Source organism: Pongo pygmaeus, chromosome 4 (genome assembly GCF_028885625.2).
Source record: "Pongo pygmaeus isolate AG05252 chromosome 4, NHGRI_mPonPyg2-v2.0_pri, whole genome shotgun sequence".
Classification (NCBI taxonomy): Eukaryota; Metazoa; Chordata; class Mammalia; order Primates; family Hominidae; genus Pongo; species Pongo pygmaeus.
In genome coordinates, this window is record NC_072377.2 from 62,517,794 (window position 1) to 62,542,314 (window position 24,521).

Consider the following 24,521-nt stretch of genomic DNA (forward strand, 5'->3'; position numbering starts at 1 on the left):
AGCAGTATTTGTGTATCTTAAACTCTTTATGTCCACATGGGACCTTCAGATATAACAGAATCCAGCAGATTTCTTAAAAAAAAATTTTTTTTAAGCCAGTCAAATTTAGTAGTGGGGGGCCAGTAGAAGATTTCTAATAAGCTGTGGAATCCTGACTCCTGAGTTGTTAGTAGGACTGTTGATTTGCCTTTTTTTTGGGGGTGGGGGGGGGAAGGTAGTTGTCTCCTGTATGTACCTGGTTATTGTGTATGTGTAAAGGAAATATTTAATACATAAACATTTTAGTTGGTCTATTTCTAAAGTTGTTTGTAGTTTACTAGGGCTGCCATAACCAAATACCACAGACTGGGTGGCTTAAACAACAGACATTTATTTTCTCAGTTTTGGAGGTTCTAAATTCAGGATAGAGGCATCAACAGAGGGTTGGTTGCCTCTGAGACCTCTCTCTTTGGCTTGCAAATGACTGCCTGCTTGCTGCCTCTTCACATGGTCCTTTTATCTGCATGTGTCCAAATTTCTTGTAAGGGCACAGTCTGATGGGAATAGAACCCACTCTAATCGCCTCATTTGCGGTTAATCACTTCTTTAAATACCTTATCTTCAAATATTGCTACATTTGAGGTATTGGGGGCTATGACTTCAACATACAAATCTTGTTGGTTGGGGTGACACAGTTCAACCCATAACATACACAGGGAAAGGAAGGTGAGACAAAATCAGATGGCACAATGCAGTTAAGACGAGTGGTGTGGAACTTGTGAAACTTTAATTAGCCTTTATATACTTAACTGCCATAACAATACTGCTTTTTTTTTTTTTTTTTAAAATCTTTTTTCAGAACATGAATTAACTTCTTTTTTTGAGATAGGATCTTCTCTGTCACCTGGGCTGGAGTACAGTGGCATGATCATAGCTCACTGCAGCCTCAAACTTCTGGTCTCAAGCAATCTTCTTCTGTCAGTCTCCCTAGCAGCTGGGACTACAGGCATGGACCACCACACTCAGCTATTCTTTAAAATTTTTCGTAGAGACGGGAGTCTTACCATGTTGCCTAGGCTGGCCTCAAACTCCTGGGCTCAAGGGAGCCTCCCACTTCACCTCCCAGAGTGCTGGGATTACAGGTGTGAGCCTCCACACCAGGCCCATACTTTAAGAACTAGATTTAAATTAAAGTTAATATAAAGACATTGCAGAAATGAATAGGTGATTTTAGTGGTTTGCCTCCAGGGATTTTTTTTCTTTTTTTTGTTGGAGACGGAATTTCCTCCTTGCCCAGGCTGGAGAATGGCGCGATCTCTGCTCACTGCAACCTCCGCCTCCCGGGTTCAAGCAATTCTCCTGCCTCGGCCTCCTGAGTAGCTGGGATTACAGGCATGCACCACCACACCCGGCTAATTTTGTATTTTTAGTAGAGATGAGGCTTCTCCGTGTTGGTCAGGCTGGTCTCAAACTCCCAACCTCAGGTGATCTGCCCACCTCGGCCTCCCAAAGTGCTGGGATTACAAGCGTGAGCCGTCGTGCTCGGCCATTACGTAACTTTTTACCATTTTGTATGATATGCCTTTTTGAAAATTTATCAATTTTAATTTAAATTTTTTTTTTTTTTTTTGAGACAGAGTCTTGCTCTGTCATCCAGGCTAGAGGGCAGTGGCGCGATCTCGGCTCACTGCAACCTCCGCCTCCCAGGTTCAAGCAATTTTCCTGCCTCAGCTTCCCGAGAAGCTGGGATTACAGGTGCCCACCACTGTGCCCTGCTAATTTTTGTATTTTTATGGGGTTTCACCATTTTGGCCAGGCCGATCTCGAACTCCTGAGCTTGTGATCCACCCACCTCAGCCTCCCAAAGTGTTGGGATTATATGTGAGCCCAGCCCATTTTTGGTTAAGTTCTCTGAAGTTTCTGGCCGGGAAGTTGTTGGAAAAGTGTGTATCACAAAGCACCATTTAGTATTTAACTTCATGTTAAAAAATAAAAATCTTTTATAAATTTTCGGACACCTTAGTTTTCATTGTTATTCCACAAGACTTTGACATTTAATGCCAATAGAAATACATAGGACTCTGAATACCTGAATTTTTGTGATGTGCAGTATATTTTGGTTAGACATAGTCTTAAAACCTGTATTTTGTTTCATGAGTGTTTTATTGGAATTCCTCTTAAGGTTTTCAAGTTGTATCAGAGTTTTTCTTCCTCAGCCCATATGAGCATTTAAACATTTTCATTTACATTGTCAGTTTTAACTAAACTAGTTGTATTTGTTTCTTATATCTGGTTACTCTTAACCTTTCTTTTCTTTTTTTTTTTTGAGACGGAGTTTTGCTCTTGTTGCTGCACAGGCTGGAGTGCAGTGGCTCTGTTTCGGCTCTCTGCAATCTCCATCTCCCAGGTTCAAGCAATTCTCTTTCCTCAGCCTCCTGAGTAGCTGGGATTACAGGCGCACACCACCACACCTAGCTAATTTTTTTGTATTTTTGGTAGAGACAGGGTTTCACTATGCTGGCCAGGCTGGTCTTGAACTCCTGACCTCAAGTGATCCATCTGTCTGCCTCAGCCCCCCCAGAGTGATGGGATTATACGTGTGAGCCACTGCACCTGGCCCATTCCCTGGTTTATTTTAAAAGTCTAGATGTATCATCAATTTAGTTGTAAAGATTTGAGTATATGTCTTTTTTAAATTATTTTTTTGAGAGGGAGCCTTGCTCTGTTGCCCAGGCTGGAGTGCAGTGGCGTGATCTTGGCTTACTGCAACCTCCACCTCCCAGGTTCAAGTGATTTTCCCGCCTCAGCCTCTCAAGTAGCTAGGATTATAGGCACCCACCACCATGCCCAGCTAATTTTTTATTTTAGTAGAGATGGGGTTTCACCATGTTGGCTAGGCTGGTCTCGAACTCCTGACTTCAGGTGATCTGCCCGCCTTGGCCTCCCAAAGTGCTGGGATGACAGGCATGAGCCACTGTGCCTGGTCTATGTCTTCCTTCTAAAACATCATAACCACCATACCATTATCACATCTAAAGTGATTATTCCTTAGTGCCATTTAATAATATCCAGCTTATGTTCAAAGTTCTGATTGTTTCATAATTTTCTTTTCTTTTTTTTAGGTTGATTTGTTCACATAAAGGATTCTTAGTTCATCTGCCCATTAAAAGCCACTATTTGTTGCAGAAACCAGCTCATTTAACTTTTAGATTATCGCTTCCCCCAGATGTCCTTTAACTTGTTCTCCATCTTGAATGTCCTGCTAATTGGTAGTTAAATCAAATTTCAAATTTTATTTTAGGTGGGCACAGGACTACATCATAGATGGTACTCTGTATTTCATTTTGGGTTATATCAGGAAACATTTGATGTCTAGTTGTCTATTTGATTTTTTAATAAAAGCTATACTGAGGTATACTTTATGAAAAAACCAGTTTAAGTTTATAATTTGAGGTTTGACAAATGTGTACAGTTGTAATAACCACCACAATCAAGATAATACTCAGTTACCCAGAAAATTCCCTCTTCTTTCTTGCAGTCATCCCCCCTCCAAGTTGATCTATTTTTCTATCACTATAGTTTTGTCTTTTCTAGATTTTCATTATAAATAGAATCCTATAGTAGTAAGTAGTAAGATCATTGTAATATAAAGGCGATAATTTTTGGCCAGGAGCTGCAGGTCTAATTCCTTCCATTTTTATATGACAGGGACTTGCCATGAGGTGTTGAAGCCTTGTTTCACTGAGTTGGAGAGACTGGACCTAAATGGCGCAGCATGACTTTGCTCCAGCCTGGCTTAATTTCCCTACTCCACCATCATCAACAAAGGTACTCTTTCTACATCTTTCTTTCTGTCTGCTTCTCTTGCATTCATTTTTTACACAAATGTAATTAAGTCATGGAGGAGTAATAATATCTTTGCAGAGAAGTACATTTGTGGCCGGGCGCGGTGGCTCACCCCTGTAATCTCAGCACTTTGGGAGGCCGAGGTGGGTGGATCACCTGAGGTCAGGAGTTCAAGACCGGCCTGACCAACATGGAGAAACCGTGTCTCTACTAAAGATACAAAATTAGCCAGGCGTGGTGATGCATGCCTGTGATCCCAGCTATTCTCAAGAGGCTGAGGTGGGAGAATCACTTGAATCCGGGAGGCAGAGGTTGTGGTGACCTGAGGTCGTGCCATTGCACTCCAGCCTGGGCAACAAGAGCAAAACTGTCTCAAAACAAAAACAAAAACCCAAAACATTTATATTACCATCTAAGTTATTTCATTTGTTGGCTCTATTAAATTTTTTTTTTTTTTTTTGAGACGAAGCTTCGCTCTGTTTCCTAGGCTGGATTGCTGTGGCATGATCTTGGCTTACTGTAGCCTACATCTCCTGGGTTCAAGCGATTCTTCTGCTTCATCCTCCTGAGTATTTGGGATTACAGGTGTGGGTTACCATGCCTGACTAATTTTTGTATTTTTATTAATAGTAGAGGTGAGGTTTTGGCATGTTGGCTAGGCTGGTCTCTAACGCCTGACGTTAAGTGATCTGCCTGCCTCAGTCTCCTAAAGTGCTGGGATTACAGGCATGCGTCATCGTGCCCAGCCTGTTCTATTAGTTAACAAGTCAGTTTTTATTATACCATCAGTGTACACTAAGCCATTTATTTCAAAGTTGTCTTTTGTAGTAATCAGAGTTTCACAAATTTTAATTCTTACCAGTCATATGCTTTGAACAGAGCATCTTACCTTTTTCTATACTGTTTTTTTTACTCTTATATGGATTGACTTGTTAATGATATCCACCATACATGATGTACTTCACTTCGCAAAGTGCTTTGCTGAACATTATCTAATTTGTTCATAATTCCATGAATGTGGTGATTTAGAATTATTCTTAGTCCCTGCTGTACTCATTTTAAATATTGATCTCCTTTATGAGGGAAAGTAAAATGATTGAGGTGCAGAGTAAAGGGTTTGTGCACAGTCACTTTCGGATGAGGGTGATTTATCTGAGTTTTCTGTGTCTTTCCCCATCTTTCTGTAAAGCTGTTTGCCTCATTTGATATCAAACCCATCTGTTAGGCTCCATTAATTCCCAGCTGATGGCTCTATTGTTTTCATTAATGCCTGAGGGGCCTAAATTTGATCCATGCTCTAATCCAATTTAGTTATGGCAGGTGTAGATTTGAGGCCCACTCTCTTGAGGTTGGTTCTGACCCTAGTAGGGCTCTTCTTACATATCTTTTTCTCAGTTTCATTCAGAACTAGCTGGCCTGTGATTCAGCTTATTGCTCTTCCTGGAGAGGAGCTACTTATTTTCTTACTACCAGTATCTCCGTTGTTTCTGAGAGGGCTGTTAGTGTGTGAATAAAGTTAGTTCCTTTGAGAGACTGCTTCTTACTCTTGGCAAAATCTTTGGGTCATTACTCCATGGGCTAGGTGGAGCAATAGCCTGAATCTTCTAAGTTTTTCCAGTGTGAAACTACTTATTGCTTGTTCAGCTTATTGCTCTTCATGGAGAGGAGCCTCTTATTTTCTTACTACCAATATCTCCATTGTTTCTGAGAGGGCTGTTAGTGTTTGAATAAAGTTAGTTCCTTTAAGAGACTGCTTCTTACCCTTGGCAAAATCTTTGAGTCATTACTCCATGCCCTAGGTGGAGCAATAGCCTGAATCTAAGTTTTTCCAGTGTGAAACTACTGCCCTAAGATAGCTGGAGCAAGAGCAATTAGGGCCTCAGTGTTTTTGGGCTGATGAACCGGGGGTAGAGCCTTCATTCTGTGAGTGGGGGTTGGGTGGAATAAAGGGGCTCCAGAGTTCTTGACTGTAGTTATCAGAAATTTAACTTCTTCAATTGGAATTGGAGAGCGTGAGAAATGTTGGCAGTCTGCCTCTCCCAGTAAGGTGTACCCCTTGTTTAGGAGATGAGATGGGGGAAGAAACCTATCTTCTTGATTACAGGTGCCCAGATTGGATGTGGGGAGGGTAGTTGGTTGTAGCTCAAGTGCTGCAGACTCTTGGAATTGAGTTTTAGTCTGAACAAGTACAACTGGGGAAAACGATTAAAAAACAAAACACCGGGCCGGGCGTGGTGGCTCACACCTGTAATCCCAGCACTTTGGGAGGCACAGGTGGGCAGATCACTTGAGGTCAAGAATTCGAGACCAGCCTAGCCAACATGGCCCAAACCCCGTCTCTACTAAAAATACAAAAATTAGCCAGGTGCGGTGGCATGAGAATCACTTGAACCCGGGAGGTAGAGGTTGCAGGGAGTTGAGATTGCGCCACTGCAGTCCAGCCTGGGTGACAGAGCGAGTCTCTGTCTCAAAAAAAAACCCAACAAAAAAAACCACACACGCAAAAAACAAATAATTAATATTAAAAAAAAAGGTACTTGAAATTGTTGGGGAATGGAGACCTCTATTGATTAAGCCACTGAAACCAATTCTTGTTACTGACTGCCACTTTCTCATTCGTGTGTGGGTCCCTGGAATTCCCCCCAACCGAGCTGCTCTTGTCTTTTAAGTCGGCATTTTCCCCAGTCCTGCCTGGATGCATATGGGTTTCATGCTTTCCTCTTTGTTTACTTTTCCTCTTTTGTCATTTTCTCTGAAATAAATGTAAAACTTCGTGTAATTTTTAAGAGATCTCATTGCTAACATAAAGCACAGCAATAAAAATTAGCATCTGGACCGGGTGCGGTGGCTCATGCCTGTAATCCCAGCACTTTGGGAGGCCGAAGCAGGGGGATCACCTGAGGTTGGGAGTTCGAGACCAGCTGGACCAACGTGGAAAAACCCTGTCTCTACTAAAAATACAAAATTAGCTGGGCTTGGTGGCGCGTGCCTGCAATCCTAGCTTCTCAGGAGGCTGAGGCAGGAGAATCACTTGAACCTGCTCTGTCAATCACTTGACAGAGCGAGACTCCATCTCAAAAAAAAAAAAAAAAGTTGTCAACTATTTTCTAAAGCTAATTTTTAATTAGAAGAATTCAGAATTTAGAACTGGCGTTCCAAATTCTAAGAGTAAAATCATCATTATTATGAGGGCCTATACAAATTAATCAAGAGTCAGGTCCAAAAAGCATTAAGAATTTCAACGCACGTTGACAATTATCAGCCAGGCTCAATGGTTCACATCTGTAATCACACTTTGTGAGGCCAAGGCAGAAACATCTCCTGAGCTCAGTAGTTCAAGACCAGCCTGGGCAAGATAGTGAGACCGTGTCTCTATTTTTTTTAAATTTTTTAAATTACCAATCTTAACTTCAAGTTAACATTTAAATGAAGACAAGAAGTGTTTACAAGCTTTTTAAAAACGTTTTGTGTATCTTTCCAGGGTTTTTTTTTTTTTTTTTTTTTTTGAGATGGGGGTCTCACTCTTGTTGCCCAGGCTGAAGTGCAATGGCACGATCTCAGCTCACTACAACCTTTGCCTCCCAGGTTCAAACGATTCTCCTGCCTCAGCCTCCTGAGTAGTTGGGATTACAGGTTCCTGCCATCATACCCAGCTGATTTTTGTATTTTTAGTAGAGATGGGGTTTCATCATACTGTCCAGGCTGCTTTCAAACTCCTGACCTCAGGTGATCAACCTGACTCGGCCTCCCAAAGTGCTGGGATTACAGGCACGAGCCACCGCACCCCGCCCAATTTAAACTCTTAACTAGCAGTATTTGAGTTTGTTTCTTTGCCCAAAGTGGTTTTGACAGACACTGTACTTTCTAGTACAGTGCTTTTATTATACTTTTATATACAAAAGTCTTTTATTATACAAAAGTCTAGTACTTTTATTATACCTTTTCTGTCTTATTCTTTCTCAGAATCATCATTTATGAGTTCTATTTGTAATTTACCTCTTGTTTTCTGCCATAGACTTGTTTACCCACATCATTTCTCTTTTTAATATTGTTCTGAGTAATTGGAACAGACATTAATTAGTATTGCATTCTCTATTTAAATTAAATGGCAGTATTTATTTTTTGTTTGAAAAGATGACATGAAGTTTGAATTAAGGGTAAAGATGTTTTCAGAACTGTATGGCATTAGTTTTGAGATGTGTAGAACTTTAGCCCCACCATGTGGTAAAAATTTAAACTGCATGTGGCTGAGTATAAATCTCTTATTTAGGGCAGTGACTTTTAAACTCTTGATTGTGACCTGTAGTGAGAAGGATATTTTACACAGTCTTTTCATTTTCATGTATATATAACAAACAAATTTCATATACCTATGGTGCACTAATGTTTTCTTTTGTGATTTTCTGTTTTTTTTAATTCCATTAAAAAATGCCAGTTGTGACTGATCTTATCATTTGTTAATAGCTGCTGACCAGCAGTTTGAAAGTATTACTGAAAGAATATTGAACAGATATTGAAAAATGTAGATAACTAGCAAATTCCGTTTGTTATGCTAGGAAGGATGACAAAATAATCCCTGTAAACAGGATGCTGTATCTTCATAATTGTTTGATGAAAGATTTCGGGGGTGTGGTATTAAAAGGGTAGATGAATAGTATGAAATAGAAACAGAAAGTTGGAGATTTTTTTTCTTTTTAAACAAAATAAAAAATGTGTTGTGGAACATTACTATGATGAATACATTTTCATATTTGTATTCAATAATCTGTAGTTTTCTCTATAGTGTATAATAGTAGCATTTTTTGATTCTTTTATGGCAGTGTTAAAAAGATTAGTATTACTGTACCAGAACTTTCCTTTGACAATGTAAGCAATGTCAGCTTGCGATGAAAATGTTGGCTATTTATACTTTTAGGCTAAAAGGATCAGAAAATTCAGTCAGACTGCTAGTCGAGTTCATTGAAACTTTTAGTTTGATTTTTGCTGTTCTGAAGGTACATAGCCAGATTTCATTGAAACTTCTATGGAGAAGGTTTACTATGTAGATTTTTTGGTTTATTGTTTATTTAGGTATTCTGGGCTTTAGAGAAAATTTTAAATGAAACTTTTTTTCCAATTTTAGTTTTGTTTTTTTTTTTTGTTTTGATTTTTGGTTGTTTGTTTGTAGAGACAGAGTCTCACTATGTTGCCCAGGCTGGTCTTGAAATCAGTGCTGGGATTATAGGCTTGAGGCACTGTACCTGGCCTTAAAACTATTTTTAAAAACAGTCCAGAAAGGCAGTGTAAGAGGGAATGGATGGAGATGGTCTCTGCCTTACTTGTTGTAATAAAACACTTTATATAAAGGTAAGAAAAATCTTAAAATGGTAGACACTCTTATCTCCCCCTGCCCCACCATTTACAGATGAGGGAACTCAGGTTGAGAGATTAATTTGCTGAGACATACTAGAGCTGGAATAGGAAGCCATATGTATCAGACTTTAAAATTCATCAGTTTAATAACTTTCTTTTCTTGATAATTATTAGGATAGTAGACTAGGTTTCAGAGGTGAAATGCTAAGATACTTTTATGCATACACCAGAATATATTTTTATCGCAGTTTGGAGAAACAGATGAAATAACTGTTTTTTTTTTCCTTTTTTTCAAGGATACCATCTCTAGTATCTTTCTATAGTCAGTCATAGGAAATTCATCTCTTTTTAGTGGCTGTATAAACTTTTGTTGAGTGGATCTACGTGGATTATGTAATTAATTACCTATTAATGGACTAGACTGTAGAAATACCTGGGCATTTCTTGAATATAATGATAAGGTAAATTTCTAGCAGTAGAATTGCTGAATCAGAAGGTTTGTACCTTTTGGTAGATCATGCCTAACTGCTCTCCAAAATGTTCGCATCTACTTATAATCCCATTACAGTTTTATGGGGAGGGGGGCAGCTTTTCAGTCTCGGCGACACTGTATGTTTTCATTTTTACGTTTTTGTGAAATTAGATGAAAAGATGGTATTTCATTTTGATTTGCCTCAATGACGATGGAGCATATTTTTGTGTTAGAAATATTTTCTCAGAATTGCTTATGTAGTCTATTTCTTAGTGATTTATAGCTCCTTTCATATTGGGTTGTGTTTGACTATATTTTTTATTTAAAATTTTTTTTCATATGGCGCCCCAGAACTGAGCAGATGCCATTTAGATTGCAAATGTTTTTCTACAGCTTGTTTGATATTTAAAAAATTTCCTTAAGTTTTTTTCCTCCTTAGAGACAGGGTCTCACTGCGTTACCCAGGCTGGTCTTGAACTCCTGGCCTCAGCTTCCCGAGTTGCTGGGACTACACGTGTGTGCCACCACACCCAGCTAATTTTTTGTATTTTTAGTAGAGACAGGTTTCACTGTTAGCCAGGGTGGTCTTGATCTCCTGACCCCGTGATCCTCCCACCTCAGCCTCCCAATGTGCTAGGATTACAGGTATGAGCCACCATGCCCGGCCTCTATAACTATTTTCTTTATACTCTTGCCAGAAGTTTGTCAGATTAGCTCCAGTTCTTGGTGCTATCAGTGGTACCTTACCATGGTTGAAACTTTTTCAAGAACACCTTGCAGGATCAGTATTCAATATAATCAATGGACATTCCATGCTCTCTACCATCCACAGACATCTGGTATTGTGAAGTACTAGAAGAGCCTCCTCAAAATTAGCTCAAAACAAGTTAAAACTCTACCTTCCTTACCTCCTCGCACCTCCGTAAGGCTGTTTGGTCAATGAATGCAGCATAACTAAAGAAATCTCTTCATGGTCACTTCTGGGTATAATTGGTATAAAAGAAATGAGAAATTTTGAGAATGTAGATATTTTAATTATGTATATATATTTTAAAATTGTATATATATATATATATTTTATTATTATTATTTTGAGACGGAGTCTCGCTCTTTCGCCCAGGTCAGAGTGCAGTGGTGCTATCTCGGCTCACTGCAAGCTCTGCCTCCCGGGTTCATGCCATTCTCCTGCCTCAGCCCCTCAGTAGCTGGGACTACAGGCGCCTACCACCGCGCCCAGCTAATTCTTTGTATTTTTAGTAGAGACGGGGTTTCACCATGTTAGCCAGGATGGTCTCGATCTCCTGACCTCATGATCCGCCCGCCTCGGCCTACCAAAGTGCTGGGATTACAGGCATGAGCCACTGCGCCTGGCCTTAAATTATATTTTTAATTAAAATTTTTTCTAGAGACAGGGTCTCAGACTATGGCCCAGGCTGGAGTACAGTGGCGTGATCATAGCTTGGTGCAACCTGGAACTCCTGGGCACAAGTGTTCCTCCTTTTTTTTGAGACGAAGTCTCTCTGTGTCGCCTAGGCTGGAGTGCAGTGGCACAATCTCAGCTCACTGCAACCTTTGCCTCCCAGGTTCAAGCATTTCTCCTTTTCCATCCTTCTGAGTAGCTGGGACTACAGGCAGATGCCACCACGCCCGGCTAATTTTTGTATTTTTAGTAGAGACGGGGTTTCACCATATTGGTCAGGCTGGTCTCGAATTCCTGACCTCAGGCAGTCCACCTGCCTCAGCCTCCCAATGTGCTGGGATTACAGACGTGAGCCACCGTGCCTGTCCTCAAATGACCCTCTCTAGTCAGCCTTCCAAGTAGCTGGGACTACAGGTGCACACCACCATGCCCAGCTAATTTTTTTTGTAGAGATGGGGTCTTGCTATGTTGCCAAGGCTGGTCTTGAACTCCTGGCCTCCCAAAGCACTGGGATTATAGGCGTGAGCCACTGTACCCAGTTCATAGTTTTAAAATTCGAGATTATGACCTGACCATCCCTGGACATGATGTTGCTTTCCCCTAAGAGTAATTAAAGTTCAGGCCATACCCCAGGGTGATAGCTTGGCCAAAATGGAATCTAAGTAATTCTAATTTATTAGATTATCTTGGATTGACATCCTAGATCATGAAGACAATGACCATTTGCTTGAGTGAACTGCTCACCTACTCTCCCCCTACAGTATCCATTGAGAACCAAGGTAGGGGACACAACAGATCACTGCAAATTACATAAAAATGCCCCCATCTCATTCACATCTTACCCCCCCAGATGAAAAGCCTAGGTTCAAGTAGGAGATTTTCTTTTTTTCTTAAGTGAAGTCACAGCTCTTGTACTTTAAAGACGGACATATAGCCAGCACAGTAAAATATGAGTAAGAAATACAATAGGACTAAAAATAAAAAGGAAGATAGAAAACTGGTATTATTTGGCCGGGCACGGTAGCTCACGCCTGTAACCCCAGCGCTTTGGGAGGCCAAGGCAGGCGGATGATGAGGGCAGGAGATCGAGACCATCCTGGCTAGCATGGTGAAACCCCGTCTCTACTAAAAATACAAAATATTAGCCAGGCATGGTGGCAAGCGCCTGTAGTCCCAGCTACTGAGGAGGCTGAGGCAGGAGAATGGCGTGAACCCGGGAGGCGGAGCTTGCAGTGAGCCAAGATCGTGCCACTGCATTCCACCCTGGGAGTCAGCAAGATTCCTTCTCAAAAAAAAAAAAAAAAACTGGTATTATTTGTGAACAATTAACTGTCCATATTAAAAAAAACTCCGACAGATTCTACAAAGTAAGAATTAAGATTGCTAGACACAAGACTAACCAATTTCATGGCTGTGGAGGGAGAGCAGACAACCCCAACACTTGAGAAACACATACCCAGGAGGTGCAGAAAGGTGAACAATTAATGCCCTCTTTGTACTGTTGAACCAGCATCACTGCCTGAGTCAAACAGCAGCTGGAGGAGATGACACTGACATACTGCTAGATTTGTCACCTCTGTCCGCATGCTTTGAACTTGGAAAAATTGATGTGGACATGAGGAGTCAGCTATCCTGCTACTCCTGATGCCATCAATGGCAGCTCCTAAATCTGCATTTGAACACTTGTTTCATTATGATTAATCCATACAACCTTGTTTCATTATGATTAATAACAATTCATATGCTTATCCAGATACCTGAAAGTTATGACATGTGTAGCAACTGAGGCTCCAGTTACTTTGAGACACTGTTCATGTTTCTGAACTAAGCTATTAACAGTAATCCAAATCAAGTTTAACAACATATCTTGGAGTGACCTGTGTCCCTTGGGGTGGTTGATTTTTATGTGAGAGAATGAGATACAGGAGATCTCTCTGTTGACAATGAGGGGTAACTTTTGGCCCATTTGTTGCCCCTGTAATTGTTAATGAATGATACCAACAGTCAGGTCGGTTTAAATTCCTGTTAATGAACTGTAATGGATAATCATGGCCTTAGACCATATCCTGGCAAAATTACTTATTGGTGGTCCCCAACCTCCACCAGCGTTCCTCCTTCCAGGGTTTATTCAGTTGGCTGGGTCCTGACCTCACTTGATATGTTGATAATAGACTTAATTAAATGCTGTATAAGACCAATTAAATGAATTTGGTTCTAGTCTCTGTCAGGAAGATTAGTATGAGTTACTAACAGTGGAATAATAATGGGAAAATTCAAATTCAGCCAAGAATGTTTAGGGCTGATGGGTAGATCATTGAGAGAGGCAATTCATCCTGGGCTCTGAGCATTTTTGCCTTTTTTTTTTTTTTTTTTTGAGATTGAGTCTTGCTCTGTCACTCAGGCCGGAGTGCAGTGGCGCTATCTCAACTCACTGCAGACTCCGCCTCCCAGGTTCAGGCAGTTCTCATACTTCAGCCGCCCAAGTCACTGGGATTACAGGTGTGCGCCACCACGCCTGGCTAATTTTTGTATTTTTTTTTTTTTTTTTGAGACAGAGTTTCGCTCTGTTGCCCAGGCTAGAGTGCAGTGGTGCGATCTCTGCTCACTGCAAGCTCTGCCTCCTGGGTTCATGCCATTCTCCTGCCTCAGTCTCCCAAGTAGCTGGGACTGCAGGTGCCCGCCACCACGCCTGGCTAATTTTTTGTATTTTTAGTAGAGACGGGGTTTCAACGTGTTAGCCAGGATGATCTCGATCTCCTGACCTCGTGATCCTCCCGCCTCAGCCTCCCAAAGTGCTAGGATTACAGGCATGAGCCACTGTGCCCAGCCTGTATTCTTTTGAAGTTATTTTTTAACTTTTGGAGATGGAGTCTTGCTCTGTTGCTCAGGCTGGAGTGCAGTGGTGCAATCTTGGCTCACCGCAACCTCCACCTCCCAGGGTCAAGCAGTTCTCCTACCTCAGCCTCCCAAATAGCTGGGATTACAGGCACTCACCACCATACCTGGCTAATTTTTGTACTTTTAGTGAATTTAGTGTATTTAGTGAGCCGTTTCACCATTTTGGCCAGGCTGGTCTCGAACTCCTGACCTCAGGTGATCTGCCCACCTCACCCTCCCAGAGTACTGGGATTACAGGCATGAGCCACCACGCCTGGCCTAATTTTTGTATTTTTTGTAGAGATGGAGTTTTACTATATTGACCAGGCTGGTCTCAAACTCCTGACCTCAAGTGATCCACCTGCCTCAGCCTCCCAAATTGCTGGAATTATGGCCATGAGCCACTGCACCCAGCCCCCTGCACGTTCTTGCTTGTATGCCAAGAATGCAAAATCTTGACTACGCTTTGCATGGGCCATTTCTTGGTTGTTTTCAGTAAGCAAATTGAGGGACAAAGACCAAGCTCTTTATAAATGTGGTTGATTTGCCAAACTCAGTGCAAGGACAGCATCCACCTGGGCTCCTCCCTGTCAAGCCCCAAAGGTCTTAGGGGGCTGTACAGAACCAGTGCCAACATCACGCTTATGCTGCTTGCTGTGCCATGAGTAATAAAGTCTTTGTCTCATGTCTTTTGCCAGCATCCATGAAACAGTATCCAGGCTAGCTTGTTAGCTTACACAGATGATAAAATCCCAGACTCTTGAAAGACTGACATATAGCCAGCATAGTAAAATATGAGTAAGAAATAACAGGTAACAGGACTAAAGGGCAAGATAGAAAACTGGTATCATTTATTAACAGTAACTGTCCATATAAAAAAATCCCAACAGACATGCTACAAAGTAAGAATTAAGGTTACTAGAAATAAAGTTGCTAGATAAAAGACTAATACAAGATAGAATTGTAAATGCAACAAAGACTTAAGGCTTTAAAAATATTTAAAATAGTAACAAGCACTTACCCTGTTTAATTACTTCTTTATATGTTTAAATACTTCATTAAAACCACCTATATAGTCTTTTTAGAATATCAAAGCTAGCTGGGCGTGGTGGCTTACGCCTGTAATCTCAGCACTTTGAGAGCCCAAGGCAGGCAGATCACAAGGTCAGGAGTTTGAGACCAGCCTGGCCAATATGGTGAAACCCCATTTCTACTGAAAATACAAAAATCAGCCAGGTGTGGTGGCGGGCATCTGTAGTCCCAGCTACTTGGGAGACTGAGGCAGGAGAATCACTTGAACCTGGGAGGCGGAGGTTGCAGTGAGCTGAGATTTCACCATTGCACTCCAGCCTTGGGTGACAGAGCGAGACTCCGTCTCAGAAAAAAAAAGTCTATATCTATATCTGTATCTCAAAGCTGGGCGCAGTGGTGCATGCCTATAGTCCCGGCTGCTTAGGAGGCTGAGGCAGGAGCATCACTTGAGGCCAGGAGTTCGAGTCTGGCTTGGGCAACATAGATCTGTCTCTTAAGAGGGAAAAAGATCCCCTCCATTCTTTATTTTACTCAGATTTCAGCGGGGGAAATTTTTTTAAGGAAATTAAAAAAAATAAGCTGTAGAAAAATATTTGCAGTATAAATGGCATCTGCTCAGTTCTGGGGCATAATACAAAAAAAATTTTAAAATACTATAAGGTGCTAGAATAAATCTATTGAAATACATGCAAGACTGGAAAAAAAAAAACCGTAAAGACTTAAAAGATGACAAATATAAGTGCAGATATACATGTGCATTTCTCTCCCTACTGAGAGAAGTAAGCAAGCATATATGTATGTGTATGTTTTCTAACCCAGTAATGAATAATTGTCTGGGCCGGGTGCAGTGGCTCATGCCTATAATCCCAGTACTTTGGGAGGCCAAGGCAGGTGGATCACTTGAAGTCAGGAGTTGAAGACCAGCCTGGCCAATAATGATCAAACCCCGTTTCTACTAAAAACATAAAAATTAACTGGGCGTGGTGGTGGATGCCTGTAATCCCAGCTGCTCATGAGGCTGAGGCAGGAGAATCGCTGGAACCCAGGAGGTGAAGGTTGCAGTGAGCCAAGATCGTGCCAGTGCACCCAAGCCTGGGCGACAGAACGAGACTCCATCTCAAAAAAAAGAAAAAAAAAAAAGAGTTGTCTGTCTTCTTAACCCTTACTGTCATTATATATTGGCCAATGGGCAAGAGGTGCCAACTTTGTTTTAATCTTGCATTTTGATTACAAGAGAACCTGGCTGTGTTTTCATGTGATTTGTGGCTCTTTGAATTTTTGAGAACTGGCTTTTTGCTCATGTTTTCCCCATTGGGTTGTCCTTATTTGTATTGATTTATAGAGCTCTATTTTCCTTTCCTTTCCTTTTCCTTTTTCCTTTTTCTTTCCCTTTCCCTTTCCTTTTCTTTTCTTTTTTTGACGGAGTCCTACTCTGTCTCGTCCAGGCTGGAGTACAGTTGTGTCATCTCGGCTCACTGCAACTACAGCCTCTGCCTCCCAGGTTCAAGCAATTCTCCTGTCTAAGCCTCCCGAGTAGCTGGAACTACAGGCATGTGCCACCACACACGGCTAATTTTGTATTTTTTGTAGAGATGGGGTTTCACTGTGTTGGCCAGGCTGGTCTGGTCTCAAACTTCTGACCTCAGGTGATCTGCCCACCTCGGTACCCCAAAGTGCTGGGATTAGAGGCGTGAGCCACCATGCCTGGCCTTTCTCAAACATTTTTTGATCATTTTCATGCATTTTCTTTTTAGATTACTGAGACCACTTGTTAAAATTCTCCTTTCCCTTCCCGTCCCGTCCCGTCCCGTCCCTTCCCTTCCCATCCCTTCCCTTCCCATCCCATTGCGTCGCGTCCTGTCCCATCCCGTCCCATCCCTTGTCACGTGCAATGGCGTGATCTCGGTTCACTGCAACCTCCACCTCCCAGGTTCAAGCGATTCTGTTGCCTCAGTCTCCCAAGTACCTGGGATTACAGGCATGTGGCACCACGCCTGGCTCATTTTTTTGTATTTTTAGTAGAGACGGGGTTTCTTCATGTTGGTCAGCTCGTCTCAAACTCCCAACCTCAGGTGATCCGCTTGCCTTGGCCTCCGAAAGTGCTGGGATTACAGGTGTAAGCCACCGCGCCCGGCCTAAAATTAAATTCTTTAAAAACACTGTTGGAAGTTTTGATTGTGGTTTTATCAGATCAGTAGATTAATATTTGGGGCTAGTGACTTTTATACATTGTTAGAACTTTTCTGTGTTTCTAATTTTTTGGAATACTTATTGTACATTCTTTTATTTTGATAGCTTTTTAAAAACACTTGGTTTGGGGAAGAGGAATATGGAAATAAATTTAAGGGACTTAGAACTGAAGATTCATTGGACAATTTTTCTCTGATGTAGAAGGAAACTGAGCTGTAGTGAAAATTTATATCAAGTAGTGTATGATACAGACTTAACATTTTGTTATACGAGAAACATCATATTTTTACTTGTTTTCCATACAGTGGCATTTTACCTTTATTTTTTTTGGAAAAAAAGATGTCGAACTCTAAGAACACGTGCTTGTTTCCATTAGATAGAAGAAAATGGTGAATCCATTATACGTAGTTACCCAATTATCAAATATCTTGAAAATAACTGCAATATGTTTTTCTTAACCATTTAAAATTTTTGGAAATAAGTGAAGTTGGAGTAGTTTTTAAAGTTATATTTAGGTTTCATTAATACCTGTATTTTTATAATTTGTTTCAGTCGTCATTGAATTTTGAGAAGCATTCTGAAAACTTTGCATGGACAGAGAATCGTTATGATGTGAATCGTCGACGACACAACTCTTCAGATGGCTTTGATTCTGCTATTGGACGTCCTAACGGAGGTAAAATTTGCTAAGGAATGATGTTTATGGCTAATTTTCTTTATGATTTTTAAAGAATGTTTTGATGTGATTCAATCTTTAAGCCTCTCTTCTTTGAATTTATATTACTTTGCTATTATCAAATAAAGGTAACTTTGGAAGGAAAGAAAAAAATGGATGGCGTACACATGGAAGAAATGGTACAGAAAACATAAATCATCGAGGTGGATACCATGGTGGAAGTTCTCGTTCTCGTAGCAGTATTTTCCATTCAGGAAAAAGCCAAGGACTACATGAAAACAACATACCTGACAATGAAACTGGGAGGAAAGAAGACAAGAGAGAACGCAAACAGTTTGAAGCTGAGGATTTTGTAAGTTTTTTATGACTTTTATACAAATGAAGTTTCTGTAAGTGCTATTTTAAGTGATTCTCCTGCCTCAGCCTCCCCAGTAGCTGGGATTACAGGCACCCACCACCAGGCCCGGCTAATTTTTATATTTTTGTAGAGACAGGGTTTCACCAGGTTGGCCAGGCTGGTCTTGAACTCTTGACCTCAGGTGATCCGCCTGCCTCAGCCTCCCAAAGTGCTGAGATTACAGCCACTGTGCCACTGCGCACTGAGCCACTGTACACTGAGCCACTGCACCCGGCCAAAATACCGTATTTCTTAAATTACAGAAAAATTGACCTAGTGTACAGTCATATTTATGTAGTTCTTGTGATTCATTCTTGATAATTTAAAAGCTAGATAGAATTTGCACTCTATCTTTTTATATATTCATTGTCAGTTCTAATTCAGTATATATGAGTGACTGAGTCAGCTGGTGTCCTTGGCACATGCAGTACATACTGGATTGAGATGGGCAGAGCCCTTACTCTTACCAAGTTTCTGTTCTCTAAGCAAGTAATATTTTGTAGTAAATTTAGACAGGAAGTGACATTTAATTTGGAACATACTTGATAAGCAGCGAGCTTTTGTTAAGACTGAAAGGAAGAGAGCTCATGCCAAGATGCGATCATCCTTGGTTTATCTTATTTTTTTCATGTTTGTGTGTGTGTATCAGGGTGGGGCTGGTGGTGGAATTGAGACAGGGTCTCACTCTTTTGCCTAGGCTGGAGTGCAGTTGCCCAGTCATAGCTCAGTGCATCTTCAAACTTCTGGGCTCAGGCAGTCCTCTTTTGTCTCAGCCTCTTGAGTAGCTCCTCTAGGACTACAGATGCACACCACTACACCCAGCTGACTGTGTTGGCCTGGTTGGTCTTGAACTTCTGGCCTCAAGCAATCCTCCAACCTCGGCCTCCCAAAGGGCTGGGATTATAGGTGTAAAAAGTAAAGTAGAGGTTCTTCTTCAAAGAGACTTTCTTCCTCATCTAATTAAGAATAATGAGTAACTCTTCTTAGAAGCAGTATTTATTCAAACACTTGTGCTAACATTCTTAATTATCTGCTAGCCGTAATAAAGAAATCAATGTACTTTATGTTCTTAGCTCCTACAATTAAGCCTAAATATTTGCCTTGGCATGCTTATACTAGTCCAAGCAGGCATTAAGTCATCGCCTGTTCTTCCTTATTTGGAGGTGTTTTTACCTTTCTCAGCGTTCCACAAGTTACTTCCTCCTTCCTTTGTTCTCCTCTGCCTTTGCCTCTTTTAAAAAGTTTAAAAACTTTTAAAAAGTTCTAAGTTGCTAGTCAATCAGGACAAATACAGAATGTGAAGTCCTGTTCCAGCCAATAGAAACTGGACACAGCAGTAAAGTAGATGCGTCAAGTTATAAATGACCCTGTCTTCTTTGTTCGGTGTACTCATGGCAAAACTGCTGGCGAGTGTGTCCTTTCTGCAGAAAGTAAAAATGGCCTTGCCGAGGAAATTAAATTTATGTTCAAGTGCTATTTATTTATGGCACCAAAGAACAAGCATTTCTAACACAGGCATGAGTCATCATACCCAGCCAACCTTGTTATGTTTAAGGGATAAAAGTTAGGCTAGTATGGGTAAAGAGTAGTTTAGTATTAGACAAGGTGAGAGAGATAGGAAAGGATTTAAATTGAATGGAATTTTTGCAGGTCATCAAGGTACAGAGTTTTGGTTTAATTACAAGGTTAATGAGAAGCTGGTTTAGAGAGGAGTTATGTGATGCAATGTTAGTTTTTACAGTTCTTAGGTCTTGAACGGATTATAGCAAAAGAGAATAGTTCAGGAGAAAATGATGGCTTGAACTGGGTAGTTGAGATAAATGAAAATAAATAGTTTTTGGATATGATTTGGAAGTATTTTGGATAGAAGGTTTCAGTAAGAGGAAAAATTTGATAGATTGGATTTAGGGCGGGGAGTGGTGAGGGAAGTAGAAAAATAAAAGATTACTCTTAGGTCCTGTTATCAAGTAACTTTGTAATTACTCTGTATTCTCGTGTTAGTGTTCTGTTTTTTCCACTTAATAATCATAACATTGAAATTTTACAGTATAGTTGACCCTTGAATAACACAGAGGTTAGTGGTACTGATCCCCCCTTGAAGTCAAATTTGCTTATAACTTTTGGCTCCCCCAAAAACTTAACTACTAGTAGCCTACTGCTGACCAAACTCTTGATGATAATATAAACAGTTAACACATATTTTGTATATATATTGTATACTGTATTCTTACAGGTAAGCTAGAGAAAGACTGTTACTAAAGTCAAGAGGAAATATATTTACTATTGATTAAGTGGAAGTGGGTCATCATAAAGGTCTTGATTCTTGTCTTCATGTTGAGTTGGCTGAAGAGGAAGAGAAGGCGTTGGTCTTGCTGTCTCAGGTGGCACAGATGGAAGAAAATCTAGATATAAGTGGATTTGCATAGTTCAAACCTGCGTTGTTCAAGGATCAACTGTATAAACAAACTCTGGGAATGGTAATAGTACTCTCATAGTGTTGTGAGGGTTAAATTAGTAATACAATTAAATTACTTAAAACTGTGTGTGACACATAGTAAGCACTCAGTAAAAACTAATTGCTGTTATTATTTTCATATCCCACCCCCATTCTCAAGATGTGGTTGTCATTGCCTATTATAATCCTAGACTTGGCAGAGTATAATTTCTAGTAGTATACTTTAAAGATGCTATGTACATGTAACCACCGCCAAAATCTTAATTGTTTAGTTTGTGTCTCTGAAGGAATGATGGTGGTATGCATGTATATTTGCTTTGCAATAATCTCAGTACAATGTTAGTAATCATTCATTTTTTAGGTGATTAAAATATTTATATTAAAATTCATTTTATTTAATATATATTAAGTACCTTCTTTAAAAGAGGCAGTTTGTGTGCTAGGAAAAATACCTGATAGAATACTGGAAATTTAGGATTTTGGAGGATAAACGCATCTACCAAGATTAGCTTTAGAGCACTTATTCAATGCTCATCTCACTTTTGTTTTTAATAATCCTGAATATCACATGTTGAAATACAGATTTGGACTTGGCTTTGATAGTGCGTGTGTTAACTAATGATGACAACTTTAAGAATTGGGGCTGGGTTCAGTGGCTCATGCCTGTTTTCCCAGCACCTTGGGAGGCTGAAGTGGGAGGTTCAAGTGAAGCCACGAATTTCAGACCAGCCTGGGCAACATAGCAAGACCCATCATCTACAAAGTTTTTATTAAAAAATTAAAATTATTGGGGCCAGTCTAATCACTTGAGCCCTTAAAAGCAGAGAAGTTTCTCCAGCTAAAGTCAGACGTGCAGCAGAAAAGGAAATCCAAGAGCTTTCAAGTGTGAAATGGATTTGATGTGCAATCACTGGCTCTGAGATACAGTTGCCCAGATACAAAGCTAAAAAGAAGACTCTCAAAGCTAATAGAAGTTCCCAGGTGACAGCCAGCAAGGAAGTGGAGACCTCAGTCCTACAGCTAGAAGAAACTGGATTGTGCCCACAGTTTGAGTGAATCTCCCTATAACCCATGCTATCAACACAGATTATAGCTTGGTGAAACCTGAAGCAGAGAAACCAGTCAAGCCAACCCAGACTTCTGACCTACAGAGCTATGAGATAATAAACATGTGTTGCTATTATGCAAAAAAAAAAAAATTAAAATTATTATTAGTCCAGGTGTGATGGCTCACTCCTGTAATCCCAGCACTTTGGGAGGCAGAGGCAGGTGGATCACTTGAGGCCAGGAGTTGGAGATCAGCCTGGCCAACATGGTGAAACTCCATCTCTACTAAAAATACAAAAATTAGCTGGGCATGGTGCTGCTCACCTGTAATCCCAGCTACTTGGGAGGCTGAGACAGGAGAATTACTTGAACTCTGGAGGCAGAGGTTCCAGTGAGCTGAGATCGTACCACTTCACTCCACCTGGGTGATAGAGCAAGACTGCATCTCAAAAAAAAAAAAAAAAAAAATTGGTCTGATTTTCCTCTTCTCTGATCTTGACCTTATGCTAAGGAGGGATTATTTCTTAGACTGATGCAAAGACCTCCATTCTCTTGAGTTTTTCTTTTCTTTTTTTTTTGTTTTAAATGAAAGCAAGTTTATTAAGAAACTAAAGGAATAAGAGAATGGCTACTCCAGAGGCAGAGTAGACTGTTTTATAACCCTGACTTTTTTCTTAATTATGGATAAGGAAACTTAAACACATTTTTGTTTTCTCTGACCAGCAATTAGTATAGATAGTAACTATTTTAATGGTTAGCAGAGTAAGCCGAGAGTAAGGTTTATGAATAATTCATGTTTAATACAGGCTAAATGTCCTTTATCTGAAATGCTTGGGACCAGAAGTGTTTTGGATTTTGCTTTTTTTTCAGATTTTACATTTAGTATTTCAGCATCCTGTTTGTGAACATCCAAAATCCAAGTGCTTCAATGAGTAGGCAGAGCATTACAATGGCACTCAAAAAGTTTCAGATTTTGTAGCTTTTCAGATTAGGGTTATTCAACCTGTAGCTAAGAGTTGGTCATATTTGATTCATCAGTTACAACATGTATGATTCTGAGATTGCTTTTAAAGGATTTATTTTTAAAATGTGAAATGTTTATTCCAACTTTCTTCCAGCCGTCTTTAAATCCTGAATATGAGAGAGAACCAAATCACAATAAATCTTTAGCTGCAGGTGTGTGGGGTAAGTAATTTTTTATCTATATTTGAGGGGCACAAAATGTTGATATTTATAGATTTCACTTTTTGTGTTTTTTAAAATAGAGAGCAGGCTAGAATAAAACTTTCTTTTTAAAATATTTGTATTTGATGTGCTTAGCTACAAAAAAGGTAACACTCATCTTTAAAAAGGAGGATTGGAATAGAAGAGTTTGAAGTAGTTGATTTGCACATGTTAGTATCATTAAACATACTCGAATATGACTTAAATGATAAGTTAGTGTAATGGATTGATACCATTTTGAGAGCAGCTGGATAATGTGAAGAAACAAAAACTGAGTTTAAATTAAGTTTTAGTTGTTCAAAGTTGAAAACTTTAACTGAAAATACTTCTGATCATAGTGTGATATGATGTTAATATTTTTACCTATGAAAATGGTTATGTATATATACACATATATGTATAGACTGTTACAGATAATTGTATAAATTTGCTTGTGGAGCTAGTCTATATTTGAAATTATTTGTCTCTGATTTCTGATTTTCAAAGCTTAATGAGAGTTCTAGTAATAACCCAGCCCCCATTTTTTTTGAAAGACTGCTGACAGTTCAATTTGTTAGCATTTTACAGAAGATTAAACTGAACTCATATAGTACAATTTAGACAGCTTTTTAAAGATTCAAGTGAAGTTTAAAATAATGGAAAATTTTATAATACTAAGATTTGACATCTGAAAAATAAATTTAATCATTTGATACTAAATTCAGAGGTGCTCAATCCATGTTGGAACTTAAACACATGTTCATTTGTATTTTTCTATTGAAAATCAACTCACTAAAACAAAAGGATTGTGGCTTTTGACAGCATACTAGTCCTAACAGTAAAGGCATTATTTTAAACTTTGCCACTTCCTGTGCTATATTGTATGTATGAGGTGAAACTCGGGAATTATTTTGTTTTCTTTTGATCTTCCTCTTTATTTAAGGGCTTTTTGAGGGTGGGGGTGGGGGTGGTCAGACACTTTTGTTAGAACCATGTGAATGGCATTGTTTTTTCTGTATTGCAAATTAGTATTTCTACCACTCTCCCCAGGCCTACACGCCCAGACACACACATACCCAACCAAAAAAATCTCCCAAGCTCCTCTCTTAGGTATGTTTCCTTATTATTCAGTTTTTCTGGGAACAACTGATTGCATAAGAATATAGAACCACCTGGAAGGTGTTAAATAGAATCTCTAAGAAATTAGGAATAGTTTGGATTTGATTAGAATGAAAGTAAATTTTAAAAATCAAGAATGCCAGTGAGCGTTTGTCATATAAAACTATCTATAGATACTATTGGTACTGATCCTGGGTTGATTTAATAATCTTAGAAATGATTTAATCGAGACAAAGACATATTTGAAAATAATGAGAGTAAAATGTATTAATATGAAGATTTTGGTTCTACTGTTTCAGGGTTGGTCTAAGGATTTTGAGTACTAGTTGAAAAGATGTTCAAAAGGAAGATGTACTCTTTACTGTGTTTAGGTAAACTAAGAAATGTGTCTGCATAAACAAAAAAAGAAAATGGTTAATTGTGGAATGGTTAATTGTTAAATTCCCAGTACTTCCC

The 24,521-nt window shown here is 39.8% G+C and overlaps 1 protein-coding gene across 9 annotated transcripts in view; it reads left to right on the plus strand.

Annotated features, from left to right (window-relative positions):
• Positions 1–24,521, plus strand: part of GPBP1 (GC-rich promoter binding protein 1) — an 84,937-nt gene that overhangs the window by 37,239 nt on the left and 23,177 nt on the right. For 5 of the 9 annotated variants that reach the window (XM_054487437.2, XM_054487439.2, XM_063664834.1 and 2 more), the window contains 4 exons: positions 3,688–3,807; positions 17,721–17,844; positions 17,973–18,196; positions 22,862–22,928. In XM_054487437.2, coding sequence (XP_054343412.1) covers positions 3,745–3,807; positions 17,721–17,844; positions 17,973–18,196; positions 22,862–22,928 — 478 coding nt within the window. In that variant the 5' untranslated portion in view covers positions 3,688–3,744. Of the gene's footprint in view, positions 1–3,687; positions 3,808–17,720; positions 17,845–17,972; positions 18,197–22,861; positions 22,929–23,996; positions 24,057–24,521 lie in introns of all 9 variants that reach the window. The other 4 variants (XM_054487433.2, XM_054487435.2, XM_054487432.2 and 1 more) reach the window with 1 other exon arrangement.